This window comes from Ischnura elegans, chromosome 11 (assembly GCF_921293095.1).
Source record: "Ischnura elegans chromosome 11, ioIscEleg1.1, whole genome shotgun sequence".
In the NCBI taxonomy this organism is placed as follows: domain Eukaryota; kingdom Metazoa; phylum Arthropoda; class Insecta; order Odonata; family Coenagrionidae; genus Ischnura; species Ischnura elegans.
Window position 1 is genome coordinate 57,199,418 of NC_060256.1, and position 23,828 is coordinate 57,223,245.

A 23,828-nucleotide genomic window follows, 5' to 3' on the forward strand; every position below is an offset into this window, starting at 1 on the left:
GGCTGGTAGATGATCTTACTTCTTGTAATAGTGGCGTTATTACACCACCATTACAAGGGACGCCATGAATGATATATGTTCTTAATTGAACTGACTCGGTCTTCGGGGTGAGGCCGCGTCGAATCGACACTGTTCACCTCGTTCACAAACCCGGCCGACGTTTCAGAGGCGATGCAGCACCCCATCTTCTGGGCTCTCCAAGCGATAAACTGGATCAACTTAGTTGTTAGCTGGTGGGCCCAGAAGATGTAGTTCTGCATGCCTCCGAAACGTCGGCCAGGTATGTGAACGACGCGAACAGTGACAACTCGACGCGGCTTTATCACGAAATCCGAGTGAGTGCAATTAATAGCTTTAACCGTGGAAGCCTACCTTTTATAATTAGATACTCCTCTCTATGTTCTTGTCGTATTTTAAAAGACAATGCAAGTATATTTCATGGAAGAAGAAATGCCAAGGTAATTCCCAGATTCTCGTAATTTTACACAATATCTAACTGACACTCTCTTGTCGATGTGATTCAAGATTCAAATAATAATATGAGTTCAGGAGTGACATAAAAAATTTGGCTAGATTCAAAGTTATACTGTTAGGTTTTGAACCATAGGGTGGAAATTACTTACAATTAGTTGTTTCTTCTTCCATTAGATATTTGGGAAGGTATAGCTGAAATGGAGAAATGCTATGCGGGCTCTAAGTTGAAAAATATACTTGGATAAAATTCAGTGTAATGAATACATATTTACATTTTTAGCTTTAGTTCGGTACTGACAAGGGTAAGATACCCTTGATGAATTTTGCAGACAAATGTTTCAGAAGATCTTATTCGTTCATTTTTTCTCACACCCACGGGATACAAACTACGTAACAGCTGCGCTCGCCCACAGTTCGCGACAGCGGGGTCCGCAAACTTTGCAATGCGCGAGTGGTGTGGCACCCAAGGTTTCCCAGTCTTTTGGTCTACCAACTCCCTTGTGTTGACGACTGACGACCTTCATTTGCCAAGTTTTAAGGAGCCATTTGCAGCATTCTCTTGTCTCCTTCCTGCATTCTTGTTCAGTGTATTCGAGGCGAGAGTTAATGGCGCTGTAACATGTAATAGTTCACTTGTTAATACGATAGCGCGCAGGCAACTAAGTAAACCATCGCTTACTTAAGATTTGGACGTTATATCGATGACTTTTTTCGATAAAATATTTAGTTAGAGATATTTGACGAATAGTTCGGTACAAGGATACAGGAGTTCGATAATACAGCCGCAGTCTGTGGATTCAATAGATGCGATTGCGAGAATTGTCATACGACTTATAATGTATCAACAAGGCTAACGGCTGGTTAATTTGTTAGTCATCACCTTTCATTATCTCCGGTAATACAATTGAAATTTTTAGACTCGATGAAATTTTGTATCTATTGGGGATTTGAAACAGTATTTGCCAGTTTTCGAGCATATTCATGATCATTTTCCATAAATAAATTTATCGAATTGGTGAAAAACAAAATTTCGCATGCTTAAAAATTTTATAGCCACGAGACTGGTGTAGATTCAAAAATCAAGAGGGTATTACCGCAGCCTCACTTGGAAACTCATACTATTATAACGAAACGCCTTCCTAACTCAAAGCGCAATTCAGTGACGAGATATGGGTTAGATGGAGGATAGTGAAGGCTCCTGGCAATAGAGATGTTCGAGTAGATACACCCATCGCACATTCGAATGCGGCACGCACTAGACGAGGCGAAAGAAGAACATCGATTAGGAAACGACGGTCGTCAGTCACCTGTTTTTATCCGTTTTTTTCCTTCTCTCCATCTCCCCCTACTTTTTTCTCTCGCGGGCAACGTGGAGTGTGAGACCACAAGAGAGGAGAAGATCCCTCTTTTTGCTTCTCGTTTACGCGGCTAAGGGGGCGAGTCCGCAGTTTTCATTATTTTTTTCACGTTTCGGCAGATCGATAATTGACACACTGACGTGTGCCTCTCGTCTTCGGCCACCTCCAAGCCGAAGACGGATGGGGTGACTTCACGCGTGGAAGGAGACTGCCTCAGAGGTCTCCGTAAAGGACGTGTTTGGATGCACAGGCAAACCTCTTTCTGCCCTATTTTAGCCTACTTTTGACTTTTCATTCGATTACTGATGTCACCGATAAGCTCAACCCTTAACCGGTGACGTGAGGTCTGAGAGACCGCTGCGTCTCTAAAATTATGAATATTTTCAAAATTGCTATATCAAAATATCTATAATCCTAGTGAGCGTCGTAATTTTGTATAAGAAGGACATAGCACTCTTAAAATTTAACGTTCTTATTATTTATTTCTGAAAATTTGCAACTGAATTTTATTAGTGGTCTGTGAGACCTCACGTCACTAAATTGGAAAAACCGATAAACTTAATGCTGGTGGATATTCAATACTTATCAATAAATTGTAAGGAAGCATTTTTAGTTGCATAACGTGGGTATATAAGTACTTAGTAAAAAAGTACGATAATAATAACTCAAGTGTTTTTGATATCAGTTTTTTGATCCTGTTTCAAGTAACAATTTTTACTGAATAATTTTGTTCGTATTGGGAATGCATAATATTCAATATAAGTTTTTTAATAGTTGAGAAGTCATAGAATCATTAAACTAAGCAATAAAAATGACTTTGCAACGTTTTATGAATTTCTGTTTTATTGCGGTCTCTCAAACCTCACGTCACTGGTAGCGTAACAAGAATTGCACGTCACTGGTTAAGGGTTTATAGCATGTGGTCCCAAAGTGAGCAAATACATAAGAAATTACGCGCCTCTTTTCTGTTCTGCAGACGAGTGACAACGTTTATCAGAAGACCTCTGTTCGATATTTTGTCTCAGGAAATTTTCAAGTTGAATAAGTTTCATTTTAAGGCAACAAGTACATTTTACGTTCATCCTTACTTCCAATAACTTTGGAATTACCAAAGTCATTTACTTTACATTTTTACCACCGTTATTCATAGGAGATGTGAAAAATACTTTTTATAGCGCTTATTCCAGAGAAAGCCACGACGCGAGTTACTTAGGAACTTATCCATTATCCAGCCTAATATGATCAAAGAGGGCTTATTACTTGGAATTCAAAAAATATCGTAAGATATTTGGAAGCGGCCGTTGACAGTTGAGGTCACTTTACGCCACGTCGGCATTAGCTGCTCTTGGAGAAAGGCAACAAGGGACCACACCTTAAGGTCCCGTCTTGCGGATGGAGTACAGTACAAAATACTCAACACAGAGCCTAACTATGGATCAGGATTCCTCTTTAAAACCTCTGGCACTGCCGGTATTTTTACCTGGGCCATCGGAGTTGGTATTAAACACACTATTCACCACCCCAGCGAACTTTACATTTCATTACTAGATCTAATTAGAATTGATGACACTCAAGTATACAAAACGTTATCCTCGTAAACAATGCTTCACCACTGCTCCAACGTACCATAATGTTAAATCCAAGTCTTTATCTCGTTCCAGTTTACATAATAATGATATAAATTACCCGAGGAAGCCTGGCAATATATAGATGCGACTCATCGATTTTGCCATGCGATACAAGGAAAGGCAATAATAATTAATTATTGTTGTAGTTACTACTCAGGTGTTTTTACTAATAGTACCCTTCAGCTCCTCGTTAGTATAAATACTTGCATCTTTTTCTCAGCTCGTGGTCTGAAAAAAATATACCTTTAAGCTGCAATAATTGTGTCGCTCTTATCGGGAGTAATCAAGAAATACTTTGTCAGTGAATTTAATTGCGGCGGTAAAACTATCTTCAATGTGACCACTCAGCCCTAATTTCTATATTTCGAATACTGAAAAGGTAATAAAAAAATATAAATAAGGATTTGGTTGCGATAATGTAACAGTCTGTGTCGAAAACCCTCACGACCGCAGAAAGAACATTATTTATTTTCGCTTACGTAAATTGCGTATTTTTTCGTAGAGGGCCAATTCATGAATGGACGCCCGCGCCTTCTTCTAATTGTGTGTCCTTGGGAATGTGATAAGGGGTTGTTAGTTTTGGGAGGGTGTAGACGGCAGCAGCGGAGGTTGGAACGGAGGGATCGATATGAGTAGGGGTGTTTTCCCTTGAATGGGCACTGAAGGGGTTGGAGAGGAGCTGGGAGGTCCGGCGGAAGGAATCCATGGAGAGAAGCTGGAAGTGGGGTATAGATTAATGAGGACTTCACGACACCCGAAAAGTAAAAGCAGGGATTGTTCCATCATTTAAGAATGAAGACCGTAAGCAAACAGCTATCTATGCATATGAAGTTACATATAGGAAGATACAAACGCATTTTCGAGTTATTTTCACAAAAATGACCTCGGTGTTAGTAAAAAAAATCCCTAAAAATTCCGTGATCTAGCTTTTAGGCCCAAATTTTCAGTTGATGAAAAAAGGCCAATATTTTCCTGATCGTAACTTTCAATACTTGTTTTAATGCCGCGTGATGGTTCACTTCTCGTTGTCAATAGCTCCATGAGAGAATGTCGAAGAAAAATTTTTGAGTCGGTTTCTCCTAGTCATCAACTTATTTTTAGACATGAATAATGTCTCGTGTTGAAGGCATTGATAAATTGTACGTAAATATAGTAACAGCTGTATGTTAGCCAGCTCCAACGCTATGATTGGAGACACTGCGACGGTCTCAGCGACACTTTCTGCCAACGCAGTGAGTACCCTCAAGAGATCTGGAGACGGAAAGTAGAGGATGATAACTGGTAATTAAGTTAAGATTACGGCCGAGGGTAAACTGAAAAAGATTCCGTGTGGAGGATGGACGAATAAAATTCATCAGAGTAGCCAAAAGGCTGGAGTATTTTTTCAATGCGCTATGCATTTTGAGGAGCCACGTTGGCACAGTGAGATAAACGATTAATAACCCAAGGGGATCAGGGAGAATTGTTTTGGATGGAAATTGCACAGTTTTTCTACCCTGGCAACTTATGATTATATTATCTTATTGCAGAGCAGCGCGTTTCATCGTATTACTTCACTTTTTCCCAGCGAATGGAGGCAGTAAATTCTTCTCGGGATTTTATCCGGATAATTTCCTCCATCTCCCTTGCTGCCGACGTTTCGATGAAATCCTTTTCCATCGCCAACAGGACCGATGACGATTGCCCAATCGGACCTGATGACGATGGAAAAGGATTTCATCGAAACATCGGCAGCGATAGAGATTGATGAGATTACCCGGATGACATTCCGAGAAGATTTTACTGTCACTATTCATTGTACTTCGATCGTGGAGTATTTAAATTAGAGGTAGTAAACTCTATCACATTTACAAGTTTGAGATGGTTATTTCTGTCCTCGAACGTGACACAGCATAGATGTGGTGAATGGGTTAGGCTTCGTCGGCAAAGGCATATACATATTTGTAAGTGGTTTGGAATAGGGAGACGTTAGTGCGCTGAAATGATTAAGTGTAACGAGGCGTGGTAGAGTAGGGAGATGGGAGTGGTCGTATACGGAAGAAGGAAGAAAAGGAAGATGGAGTGATAATTAATGAGGCGAGGTAGTCAACTACTATGTCGGGAAACAAGAGGTTGAGATAGACTTTCCGGCGCGTCCGAATACACCCAATCAATTCACCAACGCGTGCTGAAGCCCCGCTCTTGTCATAAATGGGCGAGTCAAGAAGTAAGGTAACATTCGGCAGATCGTGAAAAATATTCCTTCCGATCTTCCACCGAAGAGTGTGGGCTTAGATAACTACATATGCCCATGGGGTCCATTCTTTCCTAACCGAGTTAGCGTATTTCAAAGACCCCTCAGAAAAAGTTCAACTGATTCAGGCATGATATGGTGGAAGTTATACATAACGAAATTAATGGTATTTGCACTTTTACACAATAATTTAGTGCGTAAGCATAGCATATCAGGCCAGATTCTACCTGGATTTGTCAGTTAAATTCCACAAAGCGGATTTAAATATCGTATTCAACTAGACCACAGTGTCTTGTACCAGATGATGGCTCTGTAAGCCGAAACGCGTCGTACGCATTAAATTATAATGGAATAGTGCAACTACCTTTTATATCAATATCACTCAGAAATGGACAGAAGACTTCTTAGAGCAGTATATTCTGGGATTTTGGTCTGGTTGCACTCCAGCCAAGGGCTAGAGCAGTGGAATCCCGGATCAAACCGGGTGCACGTCTTGAAGAAGTTGGTACGAGCAAATGAATTCAGGCATATAAAAAGTGCCGAGAGGATCGTTCGCGAAGATAAAATGAGAGCGTCAAGATATAGAGCTGGGAAATGAGTGTGGCGCGTTAAGGGTTGGGTGGGTGGAAAAGAATAGGATGTCGGGAAGAAAAAATGTGGAAGCTGAAAATTAGATTGGACTAGCGGAGGGAATATGTCCCCAGGCAAAAGTGGAGAAGATACGAACGGAGCTAGTAGATTAATGCCAAGTGAGACGGGTAATTTATCGTCAAAGAAGGCTGGCATCCAGCTCGTAGGGAGGAATTTGAGGTCATTTCTCGCGAAACCTGATGCGCCTAACACTTGGACGCGTGAGAGTGACGAAAATTCTCGGCTGGAACTTACCGCAAAAATAGGCACTCAAAATTCCAAGTTTGAAGTAGTTCAGCCTTCTTTTACCTTCTGAGGAAATTTCCTGTAGAAATATATGGCGCTTCAATAGATAATCGTTTCTTTAACAGTTTACCTATGCAATAAATACGATGCCAGTTTATTTGACGATAAAATTCGTAAATTTTGGCAGCATAGATATTTATCCATTAAAATTATTAGAGTTACATTTCACCGCAGTGAATTGCAAAGGCAACAATTTACTCCAACTATTCATCATTTGATGTGCTGCAACAGGTTTTTCGTTCCAGGAAATCCTCTAAGGAAATTCAACATTATCTCTTGAATTTCATCTCTCCCTCATTTTCAGTGCATATCTGTCGAACATACGTTTTTTTTCCGTAACCTATGTTTTAATAGAACGGACTTTCGGTCATTCCTCGTGGTTTAGGTGTCTTGTGGCGAAATTAGTTTCTCCATCCTGCTGGAGCCTTTTGGTCAAAAGACTTTTTCAGCCCTGAAGACGTCAGCGGGATAGCTAGGTTAGGTAGTGTGACTACAAATTGCGTCCATTAGTTTGGTGTTATTTATATAAGAGCATACTGAGTTCCATACATACATTCCCAAAGTAGCACACTGAACTATAAATTGTAGTGTATCGAATTTTGGACGAAAAATTGGAAAAATTCCAACAATATACCTAGATTTCACGTCATTACAACCGGAAAAGGGAAGTTTCATTTGTTTGTCAAGTTATATTGACTCACTTAAGTCTTAACTTACTTTCCTTTATATATCCATTTAAAAGACTGACGTATTAACTACTTATGACGTGGAAGACACCGCGATAATTTAAATGAATTTATTTAATGAATTTAGGCAGTACACTCATGCTGCAACGATCATTAAAAATTCTTTTCAGTATTTTATTACGTATAATTTCCCTTTTCACCACGGCGGCAGCGGAGGAGTCGTAAAGGCGAGTGGAAGCAAATTACGATGCCTTACCTCACGATTCCCCATGATTGAGGTGTCTTTCCTCCACGGCCACCCCCATCGTCAATCCAGGCCGTACTTCACGTCTCAATGATCCGAGGCTCCCCCGCTGAGTCAGCTACGACGAAATGGAAGTAAGTTATGAGAAATGGAATTATGGAAGGATTTTCAGGATGTATGGGGTGGGGAAAGAGAAAATGGGTGAAATAGAAAGGCAGGAATGAGTGAAAGGGTCTTTCCCAGGATATTAAGGGGTTAATGCTGAGTAGATGTCCTTGTCGTTGCCGTTAGGTGGGTTCGGGGTCTCAACAGCTGCCTTCCCTTATTACGGGGGCAACCCGCGAGCATTTAGCGGTGGCGTCGGCGGCGGTGACGGATAATGTGTCAACTCCTCTTTCCCCCGCATTAACTACCGCCTGTAGTCGGGTGGAGCGTTTGAAGATCTGCGGCAGACGAAATTAACATCATTATCAACTACAGCAAACTCTTGGTTATTCGAGGGAGAGCTGAATAGGCTGCGGATTACCCGAGTATCGTCTTCGCAATAGGGGGGGGGGGGGTAAGCTACCACAATAGCTGTGTAATTTCCCCCTGAAGGCAACCGCTACCTAGCAGCACAGTGTGGGCGTTCAGGTTCATATTCCAAAATCAGACTCAATCTTGAGTCCTCACTCGATCTCGGTGGTTCAGATCTCGAACTCAAGTTGAGTTTGAGATGGAGTTCGTATTTTAAAAAGTAACTTCAATTCAACTAACTTAAGCCACATTAACCGTGGCATAATTTACAAAATCATATTTACTTGAGATATTTTAATTCATTTTATCCTGACCATCGAAAACTAGCTCACTGGAGCACAGAATCACTGAGTGTTATTGGAATAGTTATAGTTATCGCCGCTTTTTTTGCACTTAAAAATCGCTTACCCCGTTCCGCCCCGGGTTCCCCGATATTTTTTTTCTAATAACATCTAATACAACTTTCTCCATTAATCCTGAAGGAAAATTTTCTAACCAGCAAAAACTAACTATTGACCAGACTTGCTGAAATACTACTGCTTTAAATTTTAATGACGCAGCAATTAAGGTGTGCATAAGGTGCAATATGTTTGCCGTGTTTCGTGCATTAAGATTCGGATGTAGGGAATGCAGCCATTTATATTTGAGGATGCTATTTTTGTTTCCTCAAAAAACTTTTTAAAAATCAAGAGATAAATAAATCCCACAGCAAATATTTAATATTAAAAAGAGTGTCTCCCGTTGACTCGGATACTCTCAAGGTCACCCAAGAGAGCGCCGTTGTGATACACAAGAAAATCAATCTCCTCACTGAAAGCGGAAAAAAGAATACACCTAAATTTTTCAATTTTCCTCATACAATAAGTATCGACTGAGGCCGAATCATTAGATGCGACCTACATCAGAGTCAGCCGTCAAAATTGGCGAATTATCCCATTTACCCAGTGGGGAGCTTTAGAACATTTTTCCGGTCTAGGTAACGGCCGTAGTAAGGATAAGTCCTTGCATGCCACACAAGAGGACGCGGGTATGAATTCCGCCTGGGTAGGTTGCCCCTATCCAGGAAATAATAATAACGCCATCTTTATTAGCCGCGAATTTGGGACTATATAATCCTTTCTTGCAATTTCTTTGCTTAACAGTCACATACATTCATGCCCCGGATGAGAGTACATCCTCTCAGGTGGGATTCGAACCCGCGACCTTCGGGTTGGCAGACGGGGACATTACCCCGGCAACACCGATGCCGTTTAAGTGTGTACCGTGTACGTTTGTTTGTTAAGTTCTAAACCCCGATTTAAAACGCCAATTACGCTATTTAACGGGAATAATTAAGAATAAATAAAAAAGATTTCCCCATCAGCACAAGCTCGTAAGGTCTTCAGTATCCCTCCGCATTCGCTGTCCGCATTTCGGCCCTCAGGGCGCTGCAGGGATCGTGGTTCGAGAGGCTGGAAGATGATGGGTTATTCGTGGCGTTGTAGGATGAGGTGGGGAAGGCGAAATATGACGTAAAGGGAATCTGGGTGAGAGGAGGATGGGGAAAGTCGTGTTTCGAGCATTTTTACCTCCTCCTCCTTCTTTCTCTTCCCTCCCCCCACCTTACACTCTTAAGGCCCTCATTCCCCCTTCCCCGGAATCCCCAAATCGACCTCCTTGACCTTCGGCATCGATTTTCGCCTCATTCTACAAAAACCCCACTACATCTCCACTCTCATCCGCACGGGTTTGCACATTCATCGTTTCCCCATCCCTTTCCTCATCCTTCTCAAGCTTTCGCCGTGTTCCCTTCGAGATTCGCCGATGGAATTGGCAAGTGTCGCGGCACATCCACGAGGTCGTATCCGTATTCCGCACATTTTATGACCGTCAGAAAGGGCCGAAAAAAAGGTCCGCTAATCCGTACTTCCGCAAATGACCACTATATATAGGTAATTGTTCCGAGCAGGTGTGGAGACTGAGCATGCCATACTCCTTCTAGGTGCAAGGTCATGTGGTGGTGTATGCGGGCCTTAAGCTGTTTCTCCGTAATAAACACGCTTTTAAAATATTTTTTCATAATAAACATGTGTTTGAGATATTTCTTCAGATTGGCGTTACATTTGTGGTATATTCTCGAGCCTGTTTCTGTGGTATATAAGTTTATACGTACTTACGATATAGAGAGACGACCTATTGCCGTTGGCAAGGCAGCAATATGGAAAGTTTGGACGCTCGCAGTCAGAAAAGTTGGGTTAGGGGTAATGTGCGGAGTATGGAAAGTCGCGGTCAAGGCAGCTTTGGGCACTGAGCGGAAAATGGATGTTCTTATCTACTGAGACAGGTAAAATGTGCGGAGTACGAATCAGCCAGTCCACACGGTCGCATCCATATTCCGCATATTTTATCACCATGAATATATGATGGCTCTCACCGAGGCCGTAGATGTTGAATCTTATCAACAATCACAAATTTAATTTTCGCGTATCGACCCCTACCTGTTTTACTCTGCCTTATATTTTTGGTGAACCGCAATGAGGGAATCCCTTTATTTAATATATACCGCCTTTTTTAAGGTAAAGTGTGAAATAAATATGTGTATTCTTCGAAACTTTAATGGAACGATAAGAAATTTCTTGCTGTACTCGAGGATGATGTCTTAGCGCCGAAACCCGTCGTATGAAAAGAAAAAAAAACAGTGAAAATGTTCAAAGGTTGTACATCTTCATTTATTCTTTATCATATTTAACTTTTAGTGCATGTAGAGTACCTAGACTTTTTATATTTTCCTGTATCTCACAGACAAAGATTTTAGTGCTACGACAATGATGAAGTGAAATTTTCAAGTTAAAAAAAATAAATGTTGAAAACCGTTAAAAAGGGTCGAGAAAAGGTCCACTAATACAGACGTCTGTATTCCACAAAGGACCAGTAGCTGGTAGTTCGTTATGTCAAAATAATTCTCGGGAAAGTGCGAAGACTAAGTGAGAGAAAAGGGTTACTTTCCCTCGTGAGACTTCAGAGTACGATGCCAGTGTATGAGATCTTTATGAGGTAGGCTTAATCAACAAGCTGGAGCGCGTAATGTAGGTTTTTGGTTTGGTCAGTTATCTCTAGCATATACCTCGACCAGCTATTATACAATTTTTTTTATATCAAGATTTTTTCTGCCCGCAGGTACCACACATGTATAGCTTCGTACCCATTTAACACCCGAGAGACGACCTATTGCCGTTGGCATAGCAGCAATATGCGAAGTTTGGGTGCTGTCTGTCAGGAAAGTTGGGTTAGGGGTAATGTGCGGAATAAGGACAGTCGCGCTCAAGGCAGCTTTGGGCACTGCGCGGAAATCGGACGCTCTTATCTACTAGGCAGGTGAAATGTACAGAGTACGGATGAACCGATCCAACACTTCCAGGTTTTCTTACGATGGTTGGATGGATGAATTCCGCCGCACTAGTCAAAAATGGGTAGATAGCCCTGACCACAAAAATCGCTGTCATTTAATGGAAATACTTTTTTACGTATCGATAATGTTTTCCGGGCTTTTATTGCGTTTCTTTGTTTTGTCTCACCAGCAGCTCAGCCATCATCTTCTGTTCAGAACTTCTGCAATTAAGATACTCGAGAGATAAACAGTTGCCAAATCAACCATTTACCGCCATACCCTTAGTAAGAACCTGTCTATGATTTCTGGGCGAACCACTCTACCGTCATTATGCAACAAATTTTCGGCAATATATTTCATGAATCCGGCGTATGAGCTTGTTTGCTACCTTTTTTGTTGTAGAGTACTCTATAGCTTTAAAATGAAGACTTGTTTTCTATCCGTCGACTACTTTCAGAGCAATTCGCGGAGAAAAGTCAGCGGTATAGCGCATTCGTGCGGTATGGTATTTGGAGGAGGCTACCGATAGTTGTCATTTGAGCCACCAGTCTCCTTTGAAGTCTTTGGATACCCCCACAAAAACTCTCGTAGTGCGAGGTGGCCAAGGGAAAGGATCTTGCCCCTCTTACCCTAAATGTTCGATTTTCGCATGCCTGTGGCTCAGCATCCAGTGAGCTCTATCTCAACCAACCCTCGCGATGAATCTCTAATTGTGTTGTGGAATCAAAATGTTACAAAATGAAATTAAAGCACGGCTTGGGAAAGCTTTAACGCCGCGTTTTCTTCTCCTTCCAGGTGAATCTCCAGACGGAACTCGTGGCAAGCGCGGCTTCTTCAAGAGCTTCTGGAAGCGCTCCCGACACTACTCTTTAGAGCATCAGTGAGGAGGGCTGCGGCGGGGCTCTCTGGGCACCGCTGCTGGCGTTGGTAACTCCGCTACGGCTTATCCCAGGACAGCGTTCGCCGCGCCCTCCGTGTGGGCAGATGGTGCCCACACCGGAGTGCTCTGCGACTCCCCGCCGCCTCCGAACTCATCAGCCTCCCGGCGCAACGGTCTCCGCTGCCCCACCGGCTGGCTCTTCCGCTGAACACGTCCGAGAGGAATGTCTCAGCCAACGGAACCCTACCTAAGGGTCTCCGAAAAGGAATACTGAACGTTTTCTTCATGTTTGAGAGGAAAGAATCCTCGCACGAATCTGTGCCACCGTATGTTTTATTCCCCAAATTAGTGCCATCTGTCCCAAGGTGGGACAGGGTTCATTGCGAGGACGTCACTGAACCCGTACCGTTATACCGCTTGACTCTTTCCGCCGAAAGAAATTCGCCGTTCGTAACGCAAAGGGACGTTTACGCTTCGACGTAAGTGTGGTGCAAGGAACTTGGCTGAGGCCGAGATGGTTAGGGTAACTTTTGTGAGTGATGGCGTTTTCCTGTTGATGGATTGAAAGTGTTTAGTCGACGTGAAGAAGATACTTTTTGTGTTTCAAGAGATTAAGATCATAGTCTACTTCACGCGGAGGCCAGATCAAACGTAATGTCGCGTTTCTCAAGGACTGAAGCGGCGACAAATAACACAGTCACAAATGGAACGTACGAAGGTATTGTGTGTTTTGGTGGTTATTTTGCGTTTCAACGTGTCGCATACCATGCGTACGTGCTCGCTCAAACGCAAAACGTATTTTTGTGACTAGACTGTTGTCAAGAAAGATGTTAGTTTGTTGAAGCCATTCGCAGAGTCACAGAGGGAAGTGTTTTTGATGTTTGGATTTTAAAGGTCTGGATTGTTGGCATACGTTATTTGGTGTAGAAAAGAAAAGGTGAGTGTTTTCCTTCCTCTTGATAGTTGAAGAAATTATCAGAGGATTAATTTTCCGAATGAATTCTTGTGTGTGGCGCCAAGGTCTTGAGTGTATGCTACTTAGAAAACCAATATTTTATTCGAAATGGTGTTTAGGTGATTGTTGCTTTTAAAGTTTGGCGGTGATGGTTAATGTGATGTGTAGTAGAATGAGGTATCCCTGTCGCCCACACTGCAGACGGATTTCCCTCATTATTATGTCTTACTTGAGTAACCAATGTATAATGTCAGAGCGCACCTTTAGGTTTCACTCGAGAGTCACCATCAATGAAAATGCTGAGAACTTAGAAACTTAGACGGTGTGTATAAATAAATCCTTTCTTCTGGTTTAATGTCCGTTATGGAACTCTCTTGAATGCGCTTAGTTCAAGTTAGCTCGTCGATTGACTCTGGAGTAAAAAATTATCTGCTTTCGGACCTAAAGATTCTATTTATCGATGTTATCCGCATATAATTCTCACCATAAGGTTCAAGGAATTATCGTTCATTTATCGATCAATATATCGATAAGCAATAAGTTGCCTTCCTTAGCTTTGTGGTCACTCTAGGAGAATGTCGCATAAAAATGGAGGAATTTGGTGAGATGTTTCCCCTTTTCGGAATCTAATCGATAATTAATCATATCTATGGCCTGCACATTGCAAAATCCCTTCACAAAATGAGCCCGTGAAGCATATTAGGGCTTGTTAATAAAATTTTGTGTTCGTAAACTGGGCTGTGACATGAGTCGTTTTTGTCTAGGAACAGTCTAAACTGTTTCATTATTGAGGTATGGCTTGTCACCAATGAGCTTTGGCCCCAGCCGGGACGCGAGTGTGTATAAGGAGAAACGGCTTAAAAAATCCAGTACAAATTTTATGAAGCTTAAGTAGTGGAAAAAAGTTGTAGAAGTTTAGCTTTTTTGAACCGAAAACTAGCAGAAATTCAACTAATGTGAACATGTAAAAATATTCGATTTTTTTAGGTCCATGTTTGAAATGATGATACGACGAGACTATTTTCATCCTAATGGTTGTCAGTTTTTTGCGCAAAGAACATTTTATAGAGTGATTTTTTTATCTTGCCTTTTGCGCACTTATATGAGTCCGCCACGATGCCATGTATGCCATTTTCCAGGTGGCATGTCCACGTGGCCCAATCAATATGTCTCCCCGATTATTCGGTGGAGTGGACTGGTTCCAAAACTAACATACTCCCTGTGTGTCTATTATGGAACAAATAGGTCAGAGAAAAAAGTATATACGATGTAGAATTAAAGCTACTTCATCTATTCCATGCCAAATCCATTACTTTAAATCATATTTCTAACTTGACTTTTCTGCAGTGTTGACGCTCTTATGAGCTTAAGTTTTCACTTTCACTACGATTCATATAGATTCTTGCTGTACTGGACCTGTTTTCTGCTCGCCAAGTAAAGTAAATTTGAAGCAGCAAAACTAGTAGTTCTCGCGAGCGTGAGTGTGGTTTGAAAGCAGTACTCTTGGCCTAGAATCTCACTCCTTTCAGTCGAAAATTTTCCTCATAAAAATTATCGGAGCCTTTAAAATCAACTGTTAGAAGGTTTGCCATGTGAACGTAGGGTTTGAAAATTTCGTTTTAATGTCTTGATACGGGTCAATGAAGCTCGAAGAAAATAAAAGAGTGCATTTATTAGCACACTAACTATGCAAATAAGATTGGGAAATGAATTGAATGGTGCAAATCAATCGAATATTCGTTGAGCTAGAGAACTGATGGGTTCCTCCACGAATTGTAAAACCATACAGTTTCGTTAAAGTAGGAAGGAACCCTGGAATCGCTCCTGAATGAAAAATTTGGCTAGCCTTCTGTACGATGCTTCATTTGACAGGGTGTACAATAATTTTAATGAAAATTTTCATCGTTTTGGTGAATTCTCGACTTAAATCTGTTTGAGAATTGTCATGTGACACATTATGAATTAGGAACTAAACAAGTGTCTCGAGCATTAAAATGGTTTCTAAGTGAAAGGAAAGCTTTTTAAATGCTTTGAAAAATCTTTAATGTCAAAATGCATCAGTTGATCGTCAGAGATCTACTGTCTTGATTTCATTGTAGCATAGGCTGAAATTATCCATGTGGGACTCCACCCTAAAGTGCTCGATTTTCTGATATGATATGACATTGATACGATATAGAGTCACGGTTTGTGACGTCAAAAAATCGGGCATTTCCGCTGGTAGACAATCTTATTATAAAACGGTTTTTGAGGTGTGTCTATATAGCTGTGGTTTATAAGTCTTCATGAAGCTCATGCGTTAAATGAAATTTAAGAATAAAACCGCTTTTGCCTGGATATATATATTTATTTAGACAACCGTAAATTTTATATATAACCAAGAGCGTTTTGATGAAAGAAAAACTCACAAATGTGTTCGCAATATATTAAGAAGGTTAAGATATCTTAGGAATTTTGTATTGTACTTGAATTTTATCCATTTATAACGTCTGACACAGAATCGACTGAAACGGCGCCTTAAGAAACAAGTTTTGTACGAATTATTTGTGGAAGTATTGATTTCCCCGTCAACAAGTGCGTCGCACGGACCGTAGACGGAGTTATTTTAGAATTCCTGGGTATAAAACATTTTTGTACATAATTACTACAGCATTAATACTACCTACTAGTACAGTTTAACACGGAGTTTTGTTTTGTGTACACGAGATGGATGACCGTTTGGTTATACGAAATGAGAAGTTGGGGTCGCCATAGCTCCATTGGGCTCATTTGAAATGTCTCTTGCAAAACTATGGAATTTATTCCACGGTACCTTTTCCCCCTTGCTTTCAGTTTGTGACGGGCGGAGATTTTGTGCTTCGTAACCTTTACCTAACATAGAGCCGGCCATTGACCTGCATTTCCTTGGTGCAATGGACTGCCGACGAAGCCAATGCTCGCTAGGATCAACAGGTATCCCGACTCTACCGCATGGAAATCATTTTATTTTCCAGTGTTCCGAAGGGAAACACCGCGATATTCGTCCGGCGCCAACATCGCTTACAAGCAAAGGTGATTTTCCCGCCGATTTCCTAATTCACAGCGGCTGCAGATGGAGATGTTAAGTAAAAATACCACATTGTGCTTTCGGCCACAGTGTGTGCATTATTTTCGGATTTTATCTAATGTTGTAGAGGGCAATGCGAATTTTTTTCCAAAATCCTAAAGCTGTTTTAAAATTTTCCTCGTGAGTACGTTTTCATTCTGTCACTAATTGTAAGCCGGTATTTTCGGTCTTGAGAATCGAAAAACAGTGCTGTGATCTCGCCTTTGAATTACTGCCTTCAATTTTACCGAAATTTCCTATTTGATTTTGCATTTTTCTAAAGCATTTGGAGAATGTCTACCATATTTCAGAAGTTATCGCACAAACATTTAATATTTTTAAAGAGGAGTTAAATGTTTTAGTGAACACGCCAACCATGCTACACCATTGAACACCAGCCCTGAAAGAACGTATTCTATCATTTTGATGTCTATTCAATTCCAGAGGTTATCGTGCAAATATTCAATACCTTTAGAGAGGAATGAAATTTTTTTCAGTTACCCCACCAGCCATGCTACACCATTGCTCAAGAGCCCTGAAGGAAGGTGTTCTATCATTTCGATGTTCTTTTTAAATCTATGGTCGTGCAATTTGCATACTACACCCTTCAGAAGAATTGAGAAAAAACTATTATCAGTCCCTGATATTTTTCCAGAATAAATTACAAATCACAAATTCAATATCTTTGGAGAGGAATGAAATTTTTTTAATTACCCCACCAGCCATGCTACACCAATGACCACTAGCCTTGAAAGAAGGTACTCTATCATCTCTATGTTCTTTTACTAATCGATAGTCGTGCAGTTAGAATTCTGATGAATTGGGAAATAAAACACTATTATAATTCCCTGATATTTTTCCGGAATAAATCTAAATGTTGACATAAAGTTTTCATTTAAAGACGGGAGTAATATGAAGGTGAAAATATAGCCCATGTCCTTCATCTTTTCCCCCAGTATATTCGCCACTGGCTGGGAGGGCGACGTACAGCGATGTCGTACGCGGAAAAGCGCCGTCACGAGTGATGCGAGGGAGGAACCCACCGGGAGAGAAGCGCATTCAAAAGAAAACGACAAGAGGGGAAGTTTTTAAGTGAGCACGCGCCAACGCGTGTTTGCGGGCGGACAAAAGACGAGCGGCGACCGCAGTGAGGGGGCGGCGTTTTACCTTTTTACATTTTTTTCGACTCTCGCACCCTTTCCTTCTTTTTCGAAGCTGCGATTTTACCGTCATCATCACCCCACTCTTTTTTGGCCATTTATATACGAGGTGAATGCGCGTTGGAACTCCTTCTTGGCTATTGTTCAACTAAAAAAGCGAGTGCATTTTCCGACGAGAGCGTTTAACCAACCCTTTTGTTTCATCTAAAATATTAAACGAGGAATTTTTCACCCGAAATCACACCTCTCCTCTCGCCAGATTTTATTCGTCGCCTCATGAAATCCACCTGTTACGGCTCAGAGTTCTTGTCTCTACAAATGAACGACGTTCCTGAATGTGGCCTTCACCTCGTCTCGTTGCCAATCGTGGTCTTTTAATCAACAAGAGTCAAGTAGGTACAGCTCAAAAGAACAGAATCCCTCTTTTGCTTGATAATAGATGCACTGCATGAAACAAGTGACTTTGTACGCAGTCACGCGCACGGGTGCAAAGTTAAAAACATTAAAGGATGAAATTTGCCGTAAAAAAATATTTGAATTAGCCGGGATTCGAACCCGGATCTCCCAAACTCCTGACTGGGAATTTGGAATTCGAATCCCGGCCAAGTAAAATATTTTTTCATGGTGAACTTCATCCTTTGGTTTATTAAAATGAGAGAATATTTGTTTGTTCATCACCAAATGATTTGCTGAAGAAAAAAAAAGGATATAAAATAAACTATTACGGCATTCTACCTGCCTCTTACAGGCGATTGAGATTATTTTTTCGTGGAAATAATTAGGTGTGGTCTCTCTAAATATCGCTGAACTTGAGATTTTACTTTACTCAAAGATATGCATCGTAAATAAGCTCTAGAATAAAGTTTACTGTCCCACTATCTCCACGTAACTACGTTCAAAATTTTTAATCCTAAAGAATGATTCTCAGAAATTCGAAGGCCAACACCTCGAAAATCAACAGGAAGAAAGAGACCCTAATTTCATCGAATATTACAGGGACACGACTGTCCTTTACTCGGGATTTTGTGTTTCAACAAAAGAAATTTGTCTCACGATTACTTTTGGGGTTATTATACATGATGCGAAAGAGCAATTGCACTTTCCTGAGCGGTGCCATGTGATGGATCTCATGGGGATATCCCCAAGGCCGCGCCAAATTGGCCATCCTGGATCTAACTCGTACGAAACCGCGTTGCAGAGGGCGGCGTCGCGGCGGTAGGCGCCCCCTACCCCGCATTGCGGACTATCATTCGAAAGTCCGGACGCAGCAGGTCTATTCTTGAAACCTTCACCGGGCTCCGAACCACAGGTGTGAAAGTGCGAAATACGATCGCCTTAGAACCGCTCAGAAATGCAGTAGAACCACCTACGTCCTAAAATGAATACGATAACAATATGTAGTTATCATCAAAATATGGTACGTTATTTTACTTTCACCGCCATTACTACCTTTCGGACCTTCACGTATTAAGTTAAGGTGACTTTGACTTCACAGACTTACATCATGCCGAATTTTTTTTCCATAACCCTTGTGACCTTGATAAAAATTTTCTAACTAAAATGATTTGGTAATTGAGTTGCTTCAAATCTGGTTACTAGTGATGAACTTGGCTAAAGTTATCGATTTTTCTTCACTGATTTGCTCGACTTTCATTTTCTCTCATATACGATTGGTGACACGAGAGCGTATACTTCATTTTTTTCTCTATGCGAGATTACCGGATAAGAGTTCAATTTCTATGCCCACGATCAATCCCAAACCAATTACTGAGGAATTAGCCAACTTTTTTCCTCTCGAATATGAAATTATTAGCTACCGTTAATATTCAGTTCATTTTGTGGGATTATTTTTTGGTTACAAGACAGCAGGAAAACGCCCTGGTAAAGTTCCACACTTATAGAACCTTTACACTCTCCCAAGCATGGTTTTTCACACAGCCGTCATGGAGTTTAGTATTGACTTTGACATTAGCCCTACGTACTAAAACCATTTTTGACTGTCTGAAGGAACTAATTAAAAGTTGTGGTCATTTACCCGAGTTTCCAGCCCACATTGGAATATGTTGTAACTGAGCGGAAATTAGTGCAATTTTATGCCACAATCTTATGATTATTTGGAAATAAGCTCACTCTTTAGGATTCTAAGGGACGGGTCACGTACCCTGAGCAAAATCAAGAGTCAGACAAAGGAAGCAGCCAAGGCAGCCTAAGATTGGATGGTGAAAATAACGCGCTAGGAACGACTGGAGAGAGTAACGTGCTCCCTATACCCTCGTGACGGTGTTCATGCATGCATACTCCACGTTTGGGTGTGGCCTGCACGCCTACAATTGACCCCTCTACGCCTTCTCCCCCCCTCTAAACCTGCCACCCCCACCACGGCCGTCTGCCCCAGCTCCCACTTACTCCCCTTACCCCCGTCTGCGTTCGCACGTAACCCTGGAGAAACCCTCTTTTCGCGACCGGATAATCGCACCACTCTCTTCTCCCACTGTACTTATAAAACTAGGGGCATTCAGGTCTCAAATGTGAAAACTCTCGAATTAGGACCGCGAGCTTTTAATATTATTTTATTTGAATGAGACTCATACAAACATTTGTCTCCAAAAGGGACTGGTTATGATTATTTTATTATTTTTGTAGCTCTCACTTACGTCGGTAACGACGAAAGAGCAAAATTCGCAAATCTGATGACTCTATTTTCAACTCTGTTTTCGAAAACTTTGAGAATCTACTCATGCTAGCATTTCTTTTTTAACGCTAACTTCCATGTTTGTTAGGTAAATTTTCCATTTTACTCACAATTGAACGGTTCCTCTAAATTAGCAATCATTAGATGATCTTCATGATGACTTGATTTTACATTCGATGGAAAAAATATTCAGGAAAACCAGGAAACAACGATAGTAGAGCACAGCCTTACAAATAAAATATAGAAGTTTTCTCAAAATAAATTCCCTCTTCCTTTCGCATGAAATTTCTAAGCTAAGAATTTAACAATAAAATTAATATAAAACAATTATAACTTTATTGTTCGATTACAGCGACAATATTTTTCGGTAAGAATGAATTATTTAAAAGAGATCTGACAGAACACTTTCCGATTTGTCTCATACACGATGTGAATGATCTCCTCTGCCTCCAACGCTCCCTGTAAACGCCACCTTGATATGAGGATGAACGCGTCTATTTCCCATTGCAAAAGGTGAGCGTTCGAGTGTAATTTCCACACACGTTTTCCCTCTTTATCAAACCCTCCAGTGGCAAAGCATCACCGACATCTCCCGAGTCCTTAGCCGGAGGATTCCTCCAGGCTGCAGCCTTTTGTCTCGCGTACCTCGCGTTCGAATCGATCAAGTCGTGAAGGGGAAGCGTCTTTAATAGCGCTGCGCCCAGGGTCAACGGACGACAAGGAGAGATGGTGCCTGGGTTCCCTTACACGCGGAATACGATTGCGCGCCTCAGACTCGGGACAACGATCAAGAAAATTAAATACAAAATAAGAACAAATTAAAATAAACGTGCGCATTATACAAGTTCGACGCGATTTATTTTAGGCCAAACTCTGTTCGTGTACCCATTTTCCCATTCCGAAATTGAGAGTTTGTTGGTTCAGAGAATTGGAGAGGTATTAGTTGTTTCTACATATTTTATTCACTCGTTTTAAATTAGCAGTGGTAAGTTTCAGGATGTATTATATTAATTTTTAAAAATGGGAAAAACTTTCTACAAAACATACCATACTTACCATAAAATGATAGGTCATAGCACGGAAATTATTACACTTAAAAACTTAAACCCAGTTCAATGAATAATGAATTCATGTCTAGTGGGAACCGTTGTTGTAGTTGTTCAAAGAATGGCAAATTTATCGCTTACGATAGTTCTTTGTTCCTCGTTATCCAGCCTCAAGTTCGAAAGCATTTGTCTCATTACAAAATTCACCATGATTGAGTCCGAAAAAACTCATCGCATTAAATATTACCTTGATAATGAGAGACTTAATTAGCGAATCATAGGTGCCCTTACGATGTATCCAAGGGCGAGGTATTCAAATTCCATGGTACAGCTTATTAAACTATTTAACTCCTCTTTTGTGCTTTCAGTCTAACATTTTTGGCAAAAACTGCAACCGTATTGATAGTTTTTCAGACGTTATTTATATTTTTGATTTATTTGCAACTTATTTGCGAAGCCTTTTCTCCATCTATCCTCCAATTCCTCTCGTTTTCCATTTTATAGCGCGAAATTTTAAAATAAACTTTTTTTACTAAGCTCGACGGGTTAATTTAAGCCGGCTTTCGTTATTTCGAACGAATTCTGTGAAAGGAAGACGGGAATGGGGAAAGTTTATGCATTTTTAATGCTGCACGTCACGCACTCAGTATCACGCTAGCTCTTCCTTCGAGGCCGACACGTTCTCCGGCTGTTGTATGAGTCAATGCAAAATGGAATGGGTAATGTATGGACCAGATAAAACGCGGAATTAGGGGGCTTATTCTCAATGACGCATGTTCTTTGAGTAATGCAAGGTCTCTTGGCGGTTTTTACTCGTCAGACAGCCCGAGGAATTTCCGACTAAATGTTGTCTATGCGTGCTGGCATCTGCTTTGGTGCAATCCCTACCCTCTCAACAAATGGAAAACATCTTTCGGTTATCCTTTCAGACTTCTCTACTTAAAGTGCTATAATTAAGGTCAAATTCAACCAAGAATCATATTTTAACCAAAATTCTGATATTGGTGCGAGGCATACATTGGTGGCATCCTATCATGGAAGTAATTATTATTGCATTTGTTTACGTTTTCAGTGGTGCGAAATTAATGCCATCATTTTTTTCCAAAAATTTCTTTCTGATCTGGAACTAAACCCCGTTTTCCGTAATGTCACTTTATTAGCTATGAAATTTGCTATGAGAACGTACTTTTGAACACGACTAAGCGAGGAACAACAATAATCGTTCCTAATGTTTAAAAAATTTCCAACTTGTCGGCATGAAAAATAAATCTCCAGCACAACTCTGCCCGTCCATAAATTTCCCTAGAAATATTTTAGAAATCCTCCTCAACCAATGATTATGTACGCTTCAAAATTCCACGCCGCCTGGTCACTTAGCGGCAACATGGCGATGTTCATAGCGTGGCGAAGGGCGAACATGTCGCCCGACAATGGCAAAAAAGGAAACAAGAAACGAGTGAACAAAATAGGATGAAAGGTCGCAGAGAAAAGTTTAACCCTCTTAGGAACAGAAAACTGTAGCGGAAATAAAAAAATTCCGGGATGTAATGTTATAAATAATCATTATTAAAAAAACTTCATATGGTATATGATAAGATTCTGTATTTGCATTGTACAGCTCTAGTGGAAAGTGTATGTTTGTATAATGATTGGTATTCAGTAAAATTTCTTCGATTCTTCCCTAACCAGACACTATGTAACATAAATAAAGAAATCCAAAAAATATTCTTTGTTTACTTTCTCCTTCTCCTGACAAGATATTCCTTCATATTTCAAATTTCCATGTGGCGAAGGCTGATTTTTTGCAGAAATACGAGATTTGTGGAAAAAAATGTGAACAAAACCACAATACCCAGAAATATTAGCTCAAGGGATACTGATTAAACCTAACCATATCATTTATGAATGCGGTACCAGCCCTGCGCTTTATCTTAAACAAATTTGTTATTTTCAGGGTCATTTAAATACAATAAACTATCGAGCCAAACAAATTCATCCTTTTATACTACCAATACTACGGCAATTTTAGTACCATGACCAAGGTGCTAGCACATTTTATGTAAAGGCAGTATGTAAGTATAAATAATAATATTTTCTGCTATTTCATATTACACGTTTTTATTATACTCGCACAAGTATTCCTTCCATACAAAATATGCTATCAACTGATATGAGAACACTAAGACATAAAATAACGAAAAAGGAATGAATTTTAACTGTAGTTAAAACCTACATATTGATGAAATAATTGCGCGGCCCAATGAATCGGCCTTTGTCAAGCTTCGCGCTCTTGCTGCAGTGCAGTATAGCGGCCATTTGGAACTATAATTTAATTAGTTATTATGATTTTTACCCATGTCTCTCAAAAAAATTATTTTATCTCACGTAAAAGGCGCTGTGGATTCTTCAGGTAAGGCACCGAGTCATCTGGAGTACTCAACGGATTAACACAACCTGGGAACTGGTAAGTAAGCAGTTTAGTTAAAGCTGCAAATTAAATAATACGATTCCTGCGCGAAATTAATATAAATTAAATGGCAGACCTATGGAAATGTTATTTGTGATTGT

The 23,828-nt window shown here is 40.6% G+C and overlaps 1 protein-coding gene across 1 annotated transcript in view; it reads left to right on the plus strand.

The window, feature by feature from the left end:
* LOC124167637 (titin) overlaps window positions 1-22,985 on the plus strand; it is a 222,146-nt gene extending 199,161 nt beyond the window's left edge. Inside the window, exon 13 of the mRNA XM_046545616.1 lies at window positions 12,238-22,985. Coding sequence (XP_046401572.1) covers window positions 12,238-12,326 — 89 coding nt within the window. The 3' untranslated portion in view covers window positions 12,327-22,985. The remainder of the gene's footprint in view (window positions 1-12,237) is intronic.
* The last annotated feature ends 843 nt before the right edge of the window (window positions 22,986-23,828 follow it).